At 48.3% G+C, this 13,538-nt stretch overlaps 1 protein-coding gene across 3 annotated transcripts in view; it reads left to right on the forward strand.

Annotated features, from left to right (window-relative positions):
- Positions 1-13,538, forward strand: part of SLIT1 (slit guidance ligand 1) — a 174,152-nt gene that overhangs the window by 12,320 nt on the left and 148,294 nt on the right. For all 3 annotated transcript variants that reach the window (XM_037804257.1, XM_037804255.1, XM_037804256.1), the window contains exons 2-4: positions 3,634-3,705; positions 5,611-5,682; positions 11,542-11,613. In XM_037804257.1, the coding sequence (XP_037660185.1) occupies positions 3,634-3,705; positions 5,611-5,682; positions 11,542-11,613 (216 nt within the window). The remainder of the gene's footprint in view (positions 1-3,633; positions 3,706-5,610; positions 5,683-11,541; positions 11,614-13,538) is intronic.

A 13,538-nucleotide genomic window follows, 5' to 3' on the forward strand; every position in this document is an offset into this window, starting at 1 on the left:
CTGAAGGGCACCGGAGCAAAGCCCACCGGGAAGGGGGATTCAAACTTGTGAGGACAGCGGGAGCCCCTGTGAGTGCAACCCCGCTCCGCCTGGGCTGGTGAGAGTTCCACCCTCAGAGATTCCCAAGTTCCCTTTTGGGCCCTGCCTTGCTGGGACAGGTCTTAGAGTTTGTCTGTGAAATAGGAATGATTATCACAATCAATTGCCTTTTCTTATAAATCACAGTTGCCATGAAAAGGAATGAATGAATGATGGTAAAATTCATCAGATTTTTCATGACCTTTGACAGTCAGTTCATTTCAAGGAATGTATTTCTCCCCAGTGCCCAAGCTTTATGCAGTATTGTTTATAAATGAACAACCTCAGAACAGCCCAAGTGTTCCACAATCAGGGAATGGTCCTGCCAATTGATATTATCTAAAGGAAAGGACAACTGATGGCCATTCAAAATCCCATTGGAAAATATAAGTGGAGAAGAAGCAGGTATAAAATTGTAGGAGCACAGAACACTTATGTCTTAATCCTCCTTATATCTTCAGAACCTCGCAGAGTGTTTTGCAAGTAGCAACTATTCAACAAATATTTGTCAAATTATCTCGACTATATAAAAACTGCTCCAAAGAACACAGGCTTGAGAGAAACTATCCCAAAATATTAATAGCTGTTATTTCTGGGTGATGGGATTATGTGTGATTTAATTTTTTTCTTTAGGAAATTGAAAAAAGCCAGTAACATGCAGTATTTTCTGCATGAACTTTCTGTAAGCCTACAACTTCTCTGATAAAAATAAATAAAGGAAACAATGTGGGAAAAATAACATGCATATATTATTCTAATTTTTAAGTACAATAACTTTAGTGTTATATTGGCTTATAAAAATATAGATGTCTTTTAAAAAATTCAAACAATGAAGAAAAATATAAAAAAGACACTAGGGTCACTTCAGGTTCCACCACTCAGCAGTTGTGTGGCAAACAGCCCCCAGCCAGCTCCTTCTGCCCATATACCTGTACTGATGTGCCTGTGTGTTTTTACATCAGCAGGCTCGTGGAATACAGGGTGTCTTGTAACTCTTTTCCTATGTAATGCATCGTGGACAGCTTTCCTTGTCAATAAGAACAGATTGGTATCATTTTAAAATGGCTGCATAGTGTTCAGTTTCACAGATGTGCTGAAATTCAATGAGGCAGTGCTTTGCTGATGGATAGTTAAGTTAACAGTTTTGCTGTCATCAGGGCCAACCTACATTTTCTCCCTCCTTCCTTCCTTCCTTCCTTCCTTCTTCCTTTCTTCCTTTCTTTCTCCTTCCTTCCTTCCTCCCTCCCTCCCTTCCTCCCTCCCTTCCTTCCTCTCTCTCTTTCGGGCTGACATACTTTTATAATAAAAATAAATAAAATAACCAAAAGTCCTTGTAGTTTTGGGTTCTGGGATGAATTTCAGTGGGATGCCCCAAACAGAACTGTTCAGATCTGTGGAGGGGACTGATTTGAAAGGGATTGGTGGAGATGACCTCAAGTTTGAAGAAGGGTCATGCTACAGAAGGAGCAGATTGGGGAGCAGCACAAGTGAGGCTCAGAGGTGGCTGTTTCAGGGAAGACTATTTGTTCAGTTAAAAAAAAGGCCCTTACACTGAAAAGAGCCTGTTCACAGGGGGAAGGTGTCCTGGCTAAGTTTGGGGCAGGGAAGCGTCTCTGTTGGGGCTCTCGCCAATGACTGTGTTCATTAGAGAGTCTTGCCCTCTCTCTCCCCCTGAGATTGCCTGTTAGAAAGGAGACGGGAGCAGGGAATGAGTTTTTCCAGCTGTTCCTAGGGATCGGGGGCCAGGCCCAGGGGAAGGGCCGAGAGAGTGATGAGTTGAATGAATTATCCGCTTGTCAACTGAGAGAACACGGCTGGCCTCTTAGAAAAAGCCTGAGCTCCAGGGTCAGATGGCCACGGGTTCAGATCCGTGCTCTGCCATTTACCAGCTGGTGACCTCTGGAAGGCTTATAACCTTTTCAAGGCATGGTTTTCTCATCCATAAGCTGGGCACACTAGCTCTTTCCAGTGCTGTGTGAGGATATTCTGAAAGCCCAGTTCCTAGAGTGTGTGGAAACTAATAACATATGTTGTTGTTCTTACTGGAAACAACTTTAGAACATCGTCTAGACCATACACACTTCTAAAACACTTTTAAGACAGGAAAGTTGCTATTTTTCAAAGTAGCTTGGATTTGGGTTGGGCTCACAGCTGTGCCTGGAACCTTTGACCAAAGGTGGTGAGTGAGAAGACTGGGCTGCAGATGTGCGTGTGTGCTTGTGTGTGCATGTGTGCATGTGTGTGCATGTGCACACGTGTGCTGGGGCAGGGGCAGTTAGGATGTCACAAAGCATGGGGGTACAGTGACAGTAGAGAGAACGAGGAGGTGGTGGCATGGCCGTGAATGCAGAGCTGCTGCAGGGAGACAGATTAGAGCTGAGGAGGGAAGTGGGCCTGAGTGAGATCCTGCTGTGTGGCTCAGTAGCAGAACTTTCTAGGAAGTCAAGGCCCTGACTCATGGAGAGAGCTGCCTTGTGGAGGCTGAGTGAGCTTCTCTGGGAGGGTGAGACTGGGAGGTGGGGCCAGACAGCCTCTAAAGCGAGGTCCAAGTCCAAGGGGCCTGGGGATGATTGGGGGTTGGCCATGGGAGGAACAGATGTGACCAGAGGGCCCAGGAGGGTGGGAGGCCAGGAGCCACTGCAGCTTCAGGCCCTTGTGCTGGGATCTGGGCAGGTGGGTGGGCCTCCCTTCTCCGGCCCTGCCTCTTGTCCACCACTGCAGGACTGGCCTTCTGGCATGCTCTTGCCCAGGAGCCTTTGCAGGCTCCCCGTTTCTCCTCTGCCTGCTTTCATAAGTCCTCAGTGATGTGCATGTGCCTTCCCCAGCCCTGCTTCCCAAGGTGCCCCATTCTCAGCCTCTCTCCCACCCCTCAGTTACTCCAGGCTGCACTTGGGGTGCTTTCCTTCCCTGGAGCGTCTGCCCCATTTCCTCTCAGTGGGCAGGTCTTCCTTCCTCTCTGGGGCTATGCCTGAGTCCCACTTCCTCAGCACCCTTCAGTTGCATGGCTCTTGCTACTCACTTCTGCTCGGAACGTGGACAGCCGGCAGGGTCAGTGCCCCCAGATGACAGCTTCAATGTCACCAGGGGCCCCTCTTCAAACGCAGGCCATGCTTTTTACTTTTTTAACCTGTTCACACCTCATGCTAACCCTGTGATGAAGACACAGTTATTATCCCCATTTTATAGATAAGAACACAGGCTCAGCAAGGATCTACCTACACGGCTTCTCTAATTGGCTAGCTTCCAGTTCTTTCACATGTGAATGTCTTCTCTCTCCAACTAGACTGAGCTCTTTCAGGGCAGAAACCATGTTTTTGGTTTTTGCAGCCCTCCCAGCAATGACCCCTGTGCCCTGGGCATTCCTATTTGTTAAGCATCTACTGTAAAGGGGCCCCAGCTTTTTGGGCCTTGGCACAGACTTGGGGTGCCTGGGGCTTGGCTAGGAAGCACCCAGACCCTCTGGGGAGATGACTAGCTTGAGCCTGAGGAGCTGAGCCCCTGGCCTGAGGGTCCACCCTGGTCATCTCACCACTTCCTTCTTGCTTTCCTCTGCAGGGAACTCAACGGCAACAACATCACTCGGATCCACAAGAACGACTTTGCAGGGCTCAAGCAACTGCGGGTGCTGTGAGTATTGGATGCTGGCCCCTCTCCCCACCCACCTCCATCCATTCCCCCACCTGGCAATGGTCTTTGGGGTTCTTGGCTGAGCCCAAGCCCTGGTTGAAAGCTGTAGGCCAGCGGGGCCCTCCCTTGTGGAGTCAGCCTTGGGATGTCCCAAGGAAGGTGGGGTTGGGGGCATGATGATGATTCTTGACCCAGAGTGACCACGGCCTCCCACGTGGCTGAGAAGATCGGGGATGGTGTGGGCCTAGTGGGAGCTGCCTGGCAGGCATCTGGCTGGGTAGACGGGACTCTTTACCACTGGCTGTCTCCTGGGGTGAGGCAAGAGCAGGTGCACATAGGCTGTTTGGGCTCCATAGTTCTTTTGAACCCCAGAAAGACTCCTCAGCAAAGCCAGAGCCCCCTGACCTGAGAGAGAGGTGCATAGGGCAGTTGAGGACAGAGGCAACTCCCCTTGTGTGCCTGAGGGTGGTGGATATTGGAGGTGGCCGGCTCAGTTTTGTTGGGCTTGGCCGCTTGCCAGCCAAGGAGCCATTGGCTGCATCTGCCTTGTCAGGCTGGGCAGGGGTGAGGAGTGAGGGAGGGACCACCTCCTGCTTTGCTGACTGCAGGGTGCATTCTGATGCAGGATTGGCTCAGCCCACAAACTCAGGCGTGCAGGGAAGAGTCACATTCCTTTATTTTCTCCCCATCAACTTGATTTTTGACTCTGAGTCCATATCCCACCTGGCTGGCCGGCAATTCAACATCGGACCATCACACAGTCTCTCATCCCTACTCCCAGGGTAGGCCAAGGGTCCTGGGGCCTCAATTCTTTTAGAACTATTGGCTTTGCAGCTCTGGGGTCTGAGGGTTGTGGCCAGTCCTCTCTGAGGTCAGTGTTGTTGAGTCACTGGACAGGTCTCTGTGGCTCCTGCTGACCTCTGACCCCTTCCCAGACACAGGAATCTCTTTTGAGTCTGGAGGATCCCCACTCTTCCTCCTGGCATTGCATTACCTTCCTCCCCCTCCCTCTAGATGTCCAGTGAAACTCAACAGCTGATGCTTTTGGAAACAAAGCAGAGAAACAGAAATGTCCTGTAGTGGCTTCTACTCCCTCCGTGCCCCAACCCCCCATGCAGGAGGACAAAGGCCATGTGCTTAAATGGGAGAGTGGAAGGGGGAAAGCACGGGAGGAAAACATACTCGACCATCTCAAACATGATCACGCAGCCATCCATCAGGGAGAAACGCTTCCCGCCAGCCCGGCGCCCTGAGTCCCAGCGCGTGCTGGCCGCAGGAGACAGAGAATCACTGAGCCAGGTGGTTGGGTTGGCGCAGGCCCCCACTGGATTCTGTGGCAGATGGAGCCAGGCGGTATGGGGGTGAGGCTGAGGGGTGTTGTCTGCCATCTGCAGAGGGTGCCTGCTGCACGTGTAGGCCCCATCGGAGAGGCTCCCCCAGCCAGGTACTGGCTGACGCCCACTGGCTCTGCCCCTTGGACAAGAGCTTTCTCGGCCAGAGGGCTGTGCCACTGCCAACACCAATGCCAATGCCAGGCTGTGCTGCCTGCAGCCAGGATCTGGGCTTCCCGTTGCCCTTGGAACAATGACCTGGGGCCCCGGGGCCCCGTGGCCTTCTGCCATGGAAGAAGGCTTCAGAAGGGCCTGCCTGGGGCAAGGGACTGGAAGCACATTTTGCTGTCAGGATTGGGTGTGTTGGGGAATTTGCCAAGCTGTGCGAAATTTTTTCTACTCCGACAGAACACCCAGAACACTGGGGTCGGTAAGAGTCTCCCGTGCCCCTCCCGGCTCACTCCATCACCGACCTCGTGCTGGCAGCGTTTGCCTCTGCTCCCTCCTCTTGCCAGCTGTTTCTAAGAGTCCTTGCCCAGCATCCCATAGTTGTCCTGTCTCTTTGCTTCCCCAGGCAGCTGATGGAGAACCAGATTGGCGCAGTGGAGCGAGGGGCTTTTGATGACATGAAGGAGCTGGAGAGGCTGTGAGTATTGGTGGCCACAGCCTCAGGAGCGGGTTGTGGCTGGTCTGAGAGGATGGTGGGAGCAGAGCGGGGTTGAGTGGGAGCACTGGGAGGGGGGACCTGCCCCCCACTTGCTGATGTGACCCAGAGTAGCAGCAGTCATGGAAGTGGCCACATCGTCATTTGTAGGATGATGGCAAAGACAAACCTGCAGAGCTTCCTCACTCCACATCCTAAATGCAACCAGCATTGTCGTTTTTTTTCCCTGAAAAAACAGGATGGCAAAAAATTCACACATTTTACAGGAAGTGAAAATTCTTCTTATATCTCATACTTCAGGCATAAACATTGTTAATGGATTTGTGTATCCTTAGAAGAAGCCATTGGAAATTCATAAGAGACAGGAAGTAGATTACAAGTTACCAGGCACCGGGGAAAAGGGTTGTGTTTTGGTTTCCTAGCTGCTAAAAGGAATACCATGCCATGGGTTGACTTAAGGACAGGAATTTATTAGCTCAGAGTTTCAGAGGCTAGAAGGCTTGCTTCTTCCCAGGGTAGGTACCTTCTGGCTGGTCGGCAGTCTTTGGGGTTCCTCGGTTTTTCTCATATGGTGATGCATGTGGTGGTGTCTTCTCCATTCTCTTCCTGGTACCTTTGACTTCCTTTGCTTCCCTTGGCTCCCTCTTTCTGAATTTATTGTGTTTATAAATACACCAATCTGGATTAAAGGCCAGCCTGATACAGTGGGGCCACACCTTAACTGAAACAATGCTTTGAAGAGCTCTTCTTTACCATAGCTGCACATCCACCAGCATGTGGATCAAGACCAAGACCATGTCCAAGCTGGGTGCACGAGTCAACCCACCACAGGGACTTAGTGCTTAATGGGTGCAGGGATTTGGTTTGGGGTGATGAAAGAGTTTTTGGCAATGGATGGTTGTGATGGTGGCATGATACTGTAATTAATGCCACTGAATTGGACACTTAAAAATGGTTAAAAAGGCAAATTTCATTGTATATAGATAGATAGATAAAACCACAATAAAATTAAAAGAAAAAAAACAAAAAGGAGACGCCACTGGTGTGTCGAGAGGATGTGCCGGGGAGCCATGTTCTCAGTGCTCTGAGATGGGAAGTGGAGGCTTGTTTCTGATTTGTGTGCTTTGCTCCTTAAAAGACAATTGTTTGCAAATGGAGTCTTGATCAATTTTTACACAGATGGGCAATGATGGAAAAAAAACAAATGTGGGGTGGAGGAAGCAAGGAGAGGTGGGCACTCACGGCAGTCATCAGTCTTACCTGTGCAAAGCGGTTCGGCTGTAGGTGTCAGGAGACCTAAGGGTCATGCCCTTTGAACCAGAAAGTCCATTTTATTTTAAGGAAATAATCAGAGGTATGAATAAAATTTTATATATCAGGATATTCATTTTTAATTTATTAAATCAAAAAAAATTAGAAACAGCCATTCAGGGGGAGCCATAAGATATAAAATCACATTTTGGAGAACAGTCAAAGCCATGGGAATGTGCTCACAATATAATGTCAAGTAAAAAAGGCAAGTGTGACATTGCATAAATGAGATCAATTTGTATGTGTACAGAATACAGGAGGGGGAAAATAATCAAGAATATTAACTCTTGTTACAGTGATAACAGGTGACTTTAGTTTTAGTCTTTGTACTTTTTCATATTTTATGGATTTCCTACAATGAGTTTATAATTATAATAACAGCTACCTTTCACTGCCTTGGTCCATGCCAGGAACCAAGATAAGCCCTTTGCCTATAGTGTGTCATTTAGCCATTTAATCCTTAGAACAGCACTGTGATACGTGACATTGCCCTTATGAGAAATGGACTGCAAAGAAGTTATGTCACTTGCCCACGACTGTGCAGGGATGAAGGGGCAGCGGGGATGGGAACTGGGTCATTTTCCTCCAGATCCTGGGCTCTTGATTGACATGCTTGCTTTTCACTTTTATGTCAAAGAAAATAAGGTATTAAATAAAGGGGAAAGAATATGGTTGTCTTCCTGTCCTCCTCCAGCCTAGGAGAAAATCAAGGCAATCTTTCTGCGCGTCCCTCACCCAGGCCCGGACAGCAATAAGGCGCTCTCAGCTAGCACAGATGTTTCCTCTTGTGTTTGTTTCCTTTAAAATGACTTAGAACAAAATGCATATGAATGACCTGGCTCGCAGGGGCTGACTTGGACTTCACCCACTGCCGGCTCCGGCTCTGGTGCTGCCGCGGGCTGGAGGAGGAGAACAGGTGGGCGGGGGCGGGGGCGGGGCCTGCACATGACGGAGGTCAGGTCACGCCTGCTGCCGCCACCGAGGCCTGGCAGGTCCTTTTTGAGTCCCCACTCTGTCACTTCTTTTTCCGGTTCCTTCAGGGGAGGGTCCCAGCAACTTCACAGCGCCCATTCTCAGAGCGGGCGACTACTCCCTGTCCCGGGAGGTGTCCGCGGTGCTCGGCGGAGGGCGAGGGCGCTGCGCTCTCCTGAGCGCTGGTTCGATGCCGCCTCGCCCGACCTATGGGAGACTGGAGGCGGATCCGCCAATCATAAAGGTCGTTTAAGGTGGGGAGTTACAAAAAACCCTACATGCTGGGGGATGGTAAAATGGTGCAGCACTGTAAACCAGTTTGGTGGTTCCTCAGAGGGCTGAACATAGAATTACCATATGACCTGGTAATTGAGTATGTTCTCCTAAGTATCTACTCAAAAGAATTGAAAGCAGGAACTCGAACAGATTTGCACGCTGATGTTCAAAGCAGCATTATTCACAATTGCCAAAAGGGGGAAGCAACCCAAGAGTCTATCAGTGGATGAATGGATGAACAAAATGTGCTATATATACGCAATAGAATATTATTCAGCTGTAAAAAGGAAAGAAGTTTTGATAGAGGCTATACCATGGATGAACCCTGAAGAACAAAACAAGCCAGACACAAAAAGGCAAATATTGTATGATCTCACTTACATGAAATACCTGGAATGTGCAAATTCATAGAGACACATTGTAAATCATGGGTTCTTGGAGGCTGGGGTGGGGGTGAGGGGAATGGGGAATTATTTCTTAATGAGCACAGAGTTTCTGTTTGGGATGAGAATTGAACACTTCAAAGTGGTTAAAATGGGACATTTTGAGTTGTATATATGTTACTATAATAAAAAGTAAAATAAAAAAAAAAGAAACAAAAAACCCTATACATACCTTAAACCTTTTCTTTTAGGTTAAACCATATAAATGTGTATTTATCCCCCCCCCCCTTTTTTTTTGGCAAGGCCTTCCTTTTTAGTATGAGACACTGACTGGAGTGATGTATTGTTTTCCTTGCCTAAACCACACACCTATACCTTGATTATGATTTTTGGTTTTGGTTTCTTGAAAGAGGAGTGAGATTTTTAACAGCCCTTTAGAAGCAATCTAGGTGGAGAATTCTGGATTTTTTATCATCTGGTCCCCTCCCCCCAGTCTTCTAGTTAATTGAACAGACCTTAATTAGCAGCTTTCCCTTAATGACACTTTCCAAAGCATTCAACTTAGTTTTCATAGACACTGCTCTTTCTTTTCACACTAGTTTTTCAGTCGTTTACATAGTTAGTTGATTAAATTATACAGTCACAGTTATAAGTACCTCTGGCATGAACAAGTTTGGGAACAGACATAACTGGTTCTTGTGAGCCCAGCTCAGTGTGGAAGGAGTGTGTGGTCCTGCTGGCCGGGGTGGGTCAGCTGTGCCGGTGAACCGGCTGGTGTGTTGTTGGGAGGGAGTGGTGCGCACTCAACCACGCTCTGAGCTGGTGAAGTGGAGGTGGGTGTGTGATATGGAGGCAGCCGGGGTGGGGAGATGGGGAGAGCCAGGTCTCTGCATCCTGGCTCTCCACGTGGTGGCCAAGTGCTGACGTAGGTAAGTCACTCACCTCTTGACATTCCAGCCTCCTCATCTATCCACAAGCATATCCTGAGCTCCTACTAAGAGCCAAGCTCTGTGGCGAGTTGATGGAGGAGATGGGAAGGTGTGTGCACGAGAGTAAGGCATTGTTGTAACAGTTCAAGGAAAAGAACCCGTGCTTTCATTCTGCTTTCCTCCGATGGAGTGGGAGTGGTCAGTGCCGATCCGGGGCTGGGAGCCCCTGCTGCTGTCGTTCCCCCAGGTCCCTGAATGGCCCTCTCCACACCAGCTCTCTCCTTTGGCATCATCCTTCATTTTTCTGTTTAAAAAGGGGTGCAAAATCCTTTTTCCTCCTCAGTGTTTTTCAGAAATTAAAGCCTGAAAAATGAGAAAGTCTTGGGGGAGACAAAACCAAACCAAAACCAGTTATTACCAGGCAGTGTAAATGCAGGATTGATTTATTGGACTGAGGTTAAGGAACTTGGAGCGATCTGATGTCGACTCTGTTGCTTTAAAGATTATATTGATGTCTCTTTTTTTCCAAGGCAATGATGTGTTTCCCTAGGAGACTGCCCTTTGGAGCATTGTGGCTCTTATTGTCTGTGTGGTGCTGGAGTGTGGCGGCCTCCAGTGTGGCGGCACTGACCTTTCTCACGTGTAGGACAAAGGATGACCTCCTAGGAGTTACTGTTGGCTAGAGTTGGTTTATCATGATCTAGAACTGTTAAAGAATATCCTCAACCCAGCCTTACACTCAAGGGCAGGGGTGGTGTTTTCCACCAACACCTCTCCAACTTTACTGTGCATGTGAATCACCTGGAGATCTTGAAATGCAGATTCTGACCTGGTAGGCCTAGGGTGGGGCCTGAGGTATTGCAGCTCCTGCAAGCTCCCCCAGGTGCTGCTGCTGGTGGTCCGTGGAACACACTGAGAGTAGAAGACTCTGTACCTTATAGGGGCCCCACCCAGCGACTGTGCTGAGCTGCTATGTGATAGGGGCTCAAAAGTAATCATTAAAATTTGATGTTGTCCATTGTAGTTTTTAAACATTTAGATCATATCCCTTGCTATATACATCCTGGATTCCAGTGTAAAGGAATCAGTTGCTTAAGGTGGGAGAGATGAGTCTGGTTAAATTTAGGGGCCTTCCTAAGATAAGGGCAGGTCCTTTTTATATTTTATCTTTTTGTCAGAACCAACTTTACACTTCTGCCTTGTGTTTATATTACTGAAAAGTTGTTTGTCCACCAATAGGTGATTTTAAGCTATGGGCATACTATTCAGCTTTTAAAAATACAGGGAGTTCTCTTTTGGGAGGCATGGAAAGATATCTACAAACTGTAGATAAAAGCAAGTTGCGAATACTTTTTCTTGTATTGTTTGAGGCTTCTTCTTTTTTTAGTAAGCATGCATTTTCTTAATGATAAAACACAATAAGGCTATTTTCACTTTTAGAAAACACCCAAAGCAAACAATAAAAAAAGTGGAGGGATGGGGGGAGTCAATCACTGCTGCACCTTGGAGCCAAATGTGGATGAAAGCAACTAAGAATCAGAACTGCAGGGCCAGTGCTACCCCAATAGGGTATATTTCACGCTTCGAGTGTAATTGGTATCCACCTCACAAACTGAGGTAGTAGTTGTATAAGTGCCTTGTACATTACGAAGGGTCTTACAGATGCAAAGCAATGATGACGATGAATATGGGAGGAAATACTGGAAGGGAAGGATCTCTATTTTTTGGTGCCCATTGCACAGCAGGCCTTTGGTGAGGGGCATTCACAGATATTCCCTGAGTCCTGGCTGGTGGAATTCCCTCTTTATAGATGAAGACACTGCAGCCTGGAGAAGGTGATTTCCTTCGGGTCACCCAGTGACGCCATTAAGATTTGCGCTCTGGGCCTCCTGACTCTGAGTCCAGGGCTTGCTGAAAAGTCCTTGGGATTTCTGGACATCTTGGTGACTTCCAACTCTCCTCTCTTTTAGGCGACTAAACCGGAACCAGCTGCACCTGTTACCAGAACTGCTGTTCCAGAATAACCAGGCTCTGTTAAGACTGTGAGTGACACTCCATGACTGGAAAGTTCTGTCTGGGGTCTCAGGCCTCACCCTGTGGGAGGGGTGGTGTCTGGTCAGTGGGACCCGGACTTCCCCTGACCGTGCCCAGCATCCTCCTCACCTTTCAGCAGGAAGTGGGTGGCGTAGGCGCTGCTCTGTGGCAGGCACCTGAAAGAACCCGGGGGTTCATCCAGTCCTGGGTGCTGCCCTGACAGCCGGTGCCGGGACGTACTGGGGGTGGGCAAGCTTGTCTTCATGACGCCAGCCTTTGCAGGGAGGCCCTTACAGGCCGTCTCTCACTGCCTTTGCTAACCTGCCTGGGTCAGATGTTGATACATTCAACCAGGCCTTTCTTGAACCTATTTCTATTTCAGCTTATTCTACCTCTTAGGGAATTGAGGCCTGCATGCTTGTTAACCTTCATGAAAAGTTGTATTTTTACTTGCCCTAAATATATTTCTTTCACGTTTAAAGGGTGGTTACAAATTCTGCTGTTCCCTGATTTGCCAAGTGTGTCTATAGTTATCCTACCATCTATTTCATTTTGTGGAATCTTGAGTTGTCAGTATCTCTTAGAGTTTATCTAAGGAATCTCTTCTGCAGCTCCTTAGCACATGGTCCATTCAGTGTTTGCTTGGTCATCTCCAGGGATGGGGAGTTCATCACTTCTCCAGACAGTTAACTCATTATTGTACAGATCTGCATGTTAGAAAATTCTTCTTTAACAATGCAGCCTAAATCTGCTTTTCTTAGCTCTGCTTTCTGTACCTGACCTAGACTAACTGTGGACTCTTGTCAGAAATTTGAAGGGCTCTCAGGGTTGTGAATTTTAATAGAGGAGGTTTTGCGCCCTCTTAGTTGTTGTCATTAGCAACCTTAAAAATCATTGGTGGGACCTTCTGCTTGCCCAGCAAAGCACTGTGTGAGGTTCTGGGGCTGCCGGTTCTCCCCTGAAGGAGTTTATAGGACAGCACCTGGGTGGAGAAAGAGGCAATGAGTGATGCAGATGAGCCTGGGTGGGGCTGGGTGGGAGACAGCAGCCTAGGGCTCCCTAGTGCCAGGGAGCGTGACTGTGGGCTCCTGGAATTTGGCATCTGACCTCTGCCCCTCTGATTAAACAGGTAGGTTTTTTCATCTCTTTCATGATTTCCAGACTTCTCTCCAAAACCAGTGGCCCACAGGCATCTCCACATTTTGACGTTGATCTGCCTTCAAGCTTTTGCTTTTAAGATAGAACCCTAATTTCTAGTCTTTCCCAGTGGTCCTTCTGGTCACTTCCTGTTTCCCTCCTGGCCTGGAGGTCACTTCTCAATGACACTCAGTGATGACCCTTTTAGTTGGTCTTTGTCACCGTTGGACTTGAGTTGGGACTTCTCCTTCTGTGACTGTAGGTTAGTGCTTTCACTTGGTGGAAGGCACACACAGTGGGTGCTTTACTTTTCTTGACTTGCCTGCTGCGAGCACAGACCCTTCCCAGCAGACACATCCACTTTAAGGTCTGTTTAGCTGGTGGTCCGTGTTTGTGGTGATTTGGAGCCGTGCACCTCAGGAGAAACATGTTCTTAAACTCATCCATTCCCGTTGGTGTGGACTCTTGTAAATAGGACCTTTTGATGAGGTTTCTTCAGTTAAGGCCCTGCTGAATCAGGATGGGTCTTAATCCTATTACTGAAGGTCTTATAGGGAAAGACACAGAGAGAGAGAAATGCAGGGGGAGCAGCCAGAAGCTGGATGTCAGTGGAACCCAGAAGAGAAGGGAGAAGCCAAGAGAGGCTGTCGTGCATTGTCATGTGACAGAAAAGCCGAGGTCCAAGGCTCATTGACAACCAGCCCCAGAATGCTACAGTCTTCTGGGAGAAAGCATCGCCTTGATCACACCTTGAGTTTGGACTTCTAGCCTCAATACTGTGAGCCAATAAATCCTG

This window comes from Choloepus didactylus, chromosome 15 (assembly GCF_015220235.1).
Source record: "Choloepus didactylus isolate mChoDid1 chromosome 15, mChoDid1.pri, whole genome shotgun sequence".
NCBI classification, from domain to species: Eukaryota; Metazoa; Chordata; class Mammalia; order Pilosa; family Megalonychidae; genus Choloepus; species Choloepus didactylus.